This window comes from Halichoeres trimaculatus, unplaced genomic scaffold (assembly GCF_033239565.1).
Source record: "Halichoeres trimaculatus isolate MK-OKI-2021-1 unplaced genomic scaffold, fHalTri1.1 fHalTri1_scaffold_1, whole genome shotgun sequence".
NCBI classification, from domain to species: domain Eukaryota; kingdom Metazoa; phylum Chordata; class Actinopteri; order Labriformes; family Labridae; genus Halichoeres; species Halichoeres trimaculatus.
Genome location: NW_027437179.1, coordinates 34,713,294 through 34,719,837, shown reverse-complemented (window position 1 = coordinate 34,719,837; position 6,544 = coordinate 34,713,294). Strand labels below are relative to the sequence as shown.

General features: G+C 38.5%; 1 protein-coding gene across 1 annotated transcript; it reads right to left on the bottom strand.

Moving 5' to 3' along the window:
- Positions 1 to 1,354: 1,354 nt before the first annotated feature.
- LOC141794845 (transcription factor HES-5-like) lies at positions 1,355 to 2,241 on the bottom strand. The gene is made up of 2 exons (XM_074675399.1): positions 2,110 to 2,241; positions 1,355 to 1,995 (listed from the first exon to the last, which is right to left on the bottom strand). The coding sequence occupies exons 1-2, from the start codon at positions 2,170 to 2,172 to the stop codon at positions 1,564 to 1,566; spliced, it is 495 nt and encodes a 164-aa protein (XP_074531500.1). The 5' UTR covers positions 2,173 to 2,241; the 3' UTR covers positions 1,355 to 1,563.
- Between the last annotated feature and the right edge of the window lie 4,303 nt (positions 2,242 to 6,544).

Here is a 6,544-nt window from a genome sequence, read left to right as displayed (position 1 = left end):
ATTCGGGGTCTCTTTTAATCTCTGTCCCTTCAGGTCAAAGGTCTGGATCTATTGTCCCTCAGCGCTCTGTGAGTGAGTCTCCTCTGCTTTCCCACACTCTGTCCTTTCATTGGATGAACAATAGAAGTGTGCTGCATCACGCATCTAATTAGAGACAATGACTGACGTACATCTAATAAAACCTGGTAAATCGATAACTTTTTAAGGGAAACACTTCAAGGTTAAAGTTTTACTGAAACAATGGTGGTGGAAAGTATCTTTAGAGTTGTGTTTACTTATTAAGTTTGATCAATTTCCTCAATCAATGACAAAAAGCAGACAGTATGTACATATTCCTCCTACACAGTTTTTGAAACCACGGTGTAGTAAATAGATAATTACAGTGTGGGCTCATGTTTGACAATGAGTCCAGTAAATAATTAAAAAACAACAACATGAGAACAAAGACTTTGCAGTTTATAAGTTTATTTTAAGGCATAGGATGCTGATGAAGCAGGAGTAGCGCTCCATCTAGTGGTGATGATACATCACAACAACAACAGCTTGTAGATTTCTACAAGACACGCTGTACTCACAGAGAGTAAAGGAACAACTGTCTTTATAAAAGACAAACTTAACACAACATGTCAAAATGTAGCACAAACAGTACCAAACTGGATGAAACATCATTTTCTTTCTGAACAAAGAAAGAAAATGTACAAAATTTACCTTAAAACAGGTAAAGATTCTAGCATTAATCACTGAATTCAGCTGATTTTAAATTGTAAACATCACTAAAAATGTGACAGTGTCATGAAGTAAACCCTTAACAAAAAAAGGATGAACATCTTGATCTTCAAACAGATCTTTTAAAAAAGTGAAATAGTTCTTATAAAGAAGAAGCATCTTCATTGTGAGTTACGTTGAGGGCTGCAAACATTAAAAATATCACAAACAACTGTGATGAAAGAAATTCTTTCATAAAGAAAGGAAAACATTGAAATCTTAAAACAGATCAGAGATTAAAGTAAAAGAAGATCAGTATGATCAATAAAGTTCAAATGACTTAAGCAAATAACACCTATACATTAGTATAGAGGTACAATAAGAACATTTAGATCATGCAACATGCTTGATAAGTTGATCTTTCTCAATACTCCAAAGAAAATGTTGTAATCATTTGTTTTAAAAGTCAGAAACTTTCTCCAAAATGATGTAAAAAGAACGGAATTTCACAGAATTCAATCCAGAAATCTTTGACCAATGTGGTCGTCTCAGTTGGTCAGTTTTACAAGAAAACTGTGAAGAAAACCTTTACACTAAAGTAAAGCAGTGTGATCTTAGAACAGATCAGTTTGATATAAAGGTCAGCTCAGTGTCTCTGATCACTTTGATCATCAGATGAGACAATAAATGAAGTCTTTGAAATCACAAATGAATCAGATTTGATTCGTGCAACATGCACAAAAAGATTTTCACATTTCTTCAGAGAAATAAAAACTTTCTTCCTGGTATTCAGTCCTGAAATCTTTGACCAATGTGGTCATGTCAGTTTGTCTGGTAGTAGCTCCAGTCTGTAGGAGTCTACCATGGCCTCCAGGGGGCGCTGCTGACTGGACTCTTCTCTTTGCTGATGCTGGTCTGGACTGTGGAGCTCAGAGGAGAGAAGTCAGCCTCTGTCAGCTTCTTCTCAGAGGAAGACTGCAGCTTGTTGAAGTGGTTCAGCAGTCTCCTCTGGGACGTCATGTTGACCTGCTCCCTGGACAGGAAGTGAGCGGCCTCCTGGACACACCTGGAGTATCCCTGAGTGACAGCTGCTGAGTTCACAGCTTGTTTGTGCTGCTGCTGCTGCTGCAGTTGTCTGAGGACACAAACAGTCATCTCCAGGATGTCTGCTTTCTCCAGCTTGGAGTCTGGCTGCTGTTTGAGGAACTCTGGACCCAGGAGAGACTTGAGCTGCTCGATGCTGCTGTTGATTCTCTCTCTGCGTAACTTCTCCACCAGAGGCTTTCTCAGCTGCAGAAAGAAGAACAACACACATTAATACACTTATCCTAGAAAGAGGCTTGAGGCTTTGAGATGAAGCAGTCTTTAAATGAAGGCTGAAGTCTTGTTGGATGTTGAATTTACCTTGTGAGTCAGAGTCAGATGCTCCTGAGAGTTGCTCATTGCTGCAGTGATTGTAGGAGCCATGTGTGGATCTGTGTGCTGTAGAGGTCTCTGAAGAGAGGATGTGATGTGTGCTGGCTTCAGCCCTCCTATTTATAGTCCCACATCTCCATATGAATGTGTGGGTTTGGGTCTTGCTGGACTTTCTCACAGTCTCAGCCAATCACAGAGCTCATTGAAACACATAATAGAATACACACGCCAAATGGTTTTATTGGTGTGAGAGAAATGGTTAGGTTTCAGGAGAGCAGATGGCAGTTAGTGGTGGGAAAGTGGTGACCCTGTAGAGAGAGCAGATCTAATGACCTCTAATGCCAGGATCAATGACTCTGACTGAGCACACGCCCATCAAACAAGGCACACTTAGGAGACTGACAGTTTGTCTATCGTTAAAGTAATCCAGCTCAAAGTAAGCTAAAATTAAGCTGTGGAATTGAGTGTGCAAGTTTTATTTTGAAACTTCAAAATTATTCATTGTTAATTTAAATATTGGAGCCAGAGATGTATGAATAAATCTTTCATACTAACAGACCAACAAGCATGATAATGGTTGGTGTTATCTCAAAATTATAACCCACCAAATTGGGAAGCACTTTATAGATCCTCGTCTTGCACATTTTATCACACCTGCCTCTGCTCTTTTTCAGCATAGCTTATTATTCATCAGATTTTATGTGATCTGGCGCCCATATATAACAAATTAATGGTTTAGCCAGTTATAGTAGCAGCAGGCAGGACAGGTAACCTGTTGTAACACCTGGCCTGGGATGGCAGATGGAAACCAGCACTTTTGCTAACTCTGGCATTTTATAGAAATGTAAATTGATTTGCATTGTTCCTGTAAATAAAGTATATATATAAAGAAACACCTGAGTGAGTCTTAAGTGTTTGATTCCAGTGTGCAGGTTTACAATCTTTTTGTGGGTGCTGATTTCCTGTTTCCAAGGTGCACCTTTAAGTGTTTATAACCATCATCTCTGAGCTCCTGTTGCTATTATCTTCTTTCCTTATAAAGTTGATACTAAACTCGTACTCTGCTGTTGCCATTATCAATATACAAAACGGATGAACAACTTTTATTTTTTCAGAAAGTTTTTTTAGGAAGTATTAAACAAATCTACATTTTTTCCTTTTCTAAACTACAAATAAATCCTCCAGCTGTGGTCAGTCTGGGTAGAAAGTTGGTCTCAGTTTCCCACACTTCCCCTCTGAATGCAGGGGTCAATCACAGACAAAAGGACTCTGAATAAACCTTTTGTGATGCCGGACGTGTGTCGGAGTGAGAACAGAAACTGACGTCTCAAACCATCTGGAGGGAAAGGACGCTCAGAGCCTGTAGAGGAATTTTTAGTGTTTGAAACAGTTTTTAAACCTTTTCTTTCAGAGGAAGGTGAAGATATGGTCACTTTAGGTAGATGTTATACATATCTTAACATTTCATTAAAATTGTCCTCTTGTTTACTCAATTTGGTTGAATTTCAGCTCAGTTTCCTGAGGTGTGCCAAATGTGTTGGACATTTAAGATTCCCATGGAGACTACAAAAACTCTATCCTTCTGTTTACACCCAAGGCCATCTAGTACAGTGGCCGATGGGTGTCAGCTGATTTGCAAACCCAACAACGCGAATGCAAAAGCCACAACACAACAGAATTACAACCACAATTGAAGTTAGGGCACAGTTATCCTAATGGACACAGAAAAGTTGTGAAAGTAAGTTGATGATTATTTTCTTTTGTAACTTGAGCTATGATAAATATAGATTGAATGCTAATGTGAATAAAGGAATTTAACTACTATGAAAGATATCTTAAGGTGACACCCATATGAAGCTATGTTTAATAGATTAAGTTTATCACTTACTTACTTACTGTTATAACTTTTCTGTGTCCGTTTGGATAAGTAACCTCTTTTTACTTCCGTTGTGGCTGTACTTCAGCAGTGTTGTTGCTTTCGCATTCGTGTTTTTTGCTTTTTTATTTGTGTTAGGGCTTCTGCAAGTCGTCTGACATCCAAGGGCCACCGTAATCTAGGGCTAAGATGTTTACCATCAGGATAAACACATAAAGCACCTTAACCAATTAGAAAGAGGAGTTATTATAAAGAAATATATCAAGTAATTAAACCCAAGACTAAATAGATGGCAACAACATCCTTAAACTCTTGAATGGAGAGGCAGTATCCATCATGTAAGATAATCTGGATATATCGATGTGCATTGAAATCAAATAACAGATCTAGTTTTCTTGTTTGGTTTCAACACCAATAACCATGATATTAAGAAAAAAGAGATTCTTTTTTTAAACTGAAGATAACAAGCCATACTCATGGTGACAAGGTAAAAAGACTCAGTTTGGGCGCCAAGCTGCCTTCACATCTCCATCTCTGTACCCTCAGGTCAAAGGTCTGGATCTATTGTCCCTCTGCGTTCTGCTCTGTGAGTCAGTCTCCTCTGCTTTCCCACACTCTGTCCTTTCACTGGACAAACAATAGAAGTGTGCTGCATGGTGAATTACACCACATACATCTGAATGTTTGAAGAAGCTGGAATCTGAATGTGTTAAAAGGTTTGATATTTTCAGCTTTTAGGTTTTTGAGTTGGTCTTGGCTCACCCTGTCTGCTACAACAACCTATTCATTAACCCTTCAGCCTAAGACAGACCAAGAAACCCAGGCTCCTGATATGTGGGTCAAACTGTGTTACCGCATCAATAACAACACCAAACCAGCATGTCATAGCTAATTAAAATCTCTTTATTACAATCACATATACATCATCATATTCCAAAAAGCTTGCTGTGGTGAAAAGTACCCTACACAGACAGATGGAGGTGGTGTCGCAGGCTGGATGGAGGGATTGTCAGATGGACTATAAGTAGTGTTGAGTTCCCCAGCAGCAAGTGTCTCCGCTCCAGTGTGCTTTTAATTTTCACATCGCATGAGGACAGCAGCACTATTTTCAGCTCTCTGTGTCCTTGTGTAATGTAAGCAAAGAGAGTGAAAGAAGAGGGGGAGGCGGGTGAGAGGGAAAAAAAAAAAACCTCTCTCTTCGTCATCCATTATTCAGACTGTTTGAGTCACAGTCGAGAGAGGAAAGAAAAGTGAAAACACAGGGTGGAGGTTTGATTTCATTTCTCATTCCAAGTGTTTTCAACAAACAGACTCTTATATGAAACATCTTATCCTCTGTCGGCCTCGGAGTCAGAACAAAAGATGAATATCTGCGTTAACTCTGTGTGTCCAGGGGAAACAAAACAGCACTTAACCCTGCAAACCTGCTGCTACCATGTTTTTTTTTCTTAAAATTTCCTCAACATTTTGTCAGGATGAGAATTTTTTCCGTCTTTCTTGACACAATCTTAATTTTCTACGCTCTACTTTGGTCAATATTCCAGGGCTTCAAAGGTGATGTTTGGATATTGAGTATGAGACTTTCGCTTTCTCATGCTGAGCTTTTTTTTTCCGTCTGTCTACAATCCGAGATGCAGTAAAACAGTTTGAGTTGAAGGACGAGATCTTAAGAAGTCGGAGAAACCTGCATATGAATGCAGATTAGTAAAATAAGAATCCTAGCCAGGCAACATCTGATGGATTCAGAGACTGCATTCCACGTCTGGCTTTCTGACTCACTTTATCTTTTACAGGATCTTTTTACAGGCGCTTTTCACAGCGCCCAGTTTGGTTTGACATGGTGGTAAAAGCAAATGCGTCCGAAGTGACTCACCAAGGTTCTGTCAGCATGCAAGAGAAACTCAACATCTCTAATTTATACTCTGCTTTACTCAATTTGCTTTGTAAAAATAACCTAAAAACATCCCTAATTTCGTCTTTCTGATAGCTTTTAAGCAGATTAACTTATCTCAGATTTCTGTTATTTAGTTCTTCTGCATATTCCACTTCTGTTGCAATGCTATAAAGTTGTTGAATTTGAGTGAAACGGCACCAAAACCAAAAATGGCCCCAAGTTTTGGACCCCAAGTCTCAAAAGGGTTGCTTTTAAGTATGGGTAATTCAAGCAGAAATATTATTTGATAGTTTCTGCAAACTATTGGTAGATTAATTATTGTGTACCATCTACATAAAATAAAGCGATAGCTGATTGGTTCAGGGGTTGCATTGATTGGGTCTCTTTTTTTGTTTTATAAACTCTTTTCATAGCACTTCTTTTGGTTAGACGTGCTGATAAAAGCAAATATATTTCAAGTCCTCACTGACCTTCAACACACCCGGACTGTCAGAGCAATCAAAAAAAATTTCAGCATTCATAATTTAAATACTCAAACTCTACTTTGGCTCATGAAAATCTCTTTTCTTTAGCTTATTTATTTATTTAGGAAATATAATTTCTGGTTACTGTGGCTGAAATCCAAATGTTTCTTCTTGATAGCTTTTTTTAAA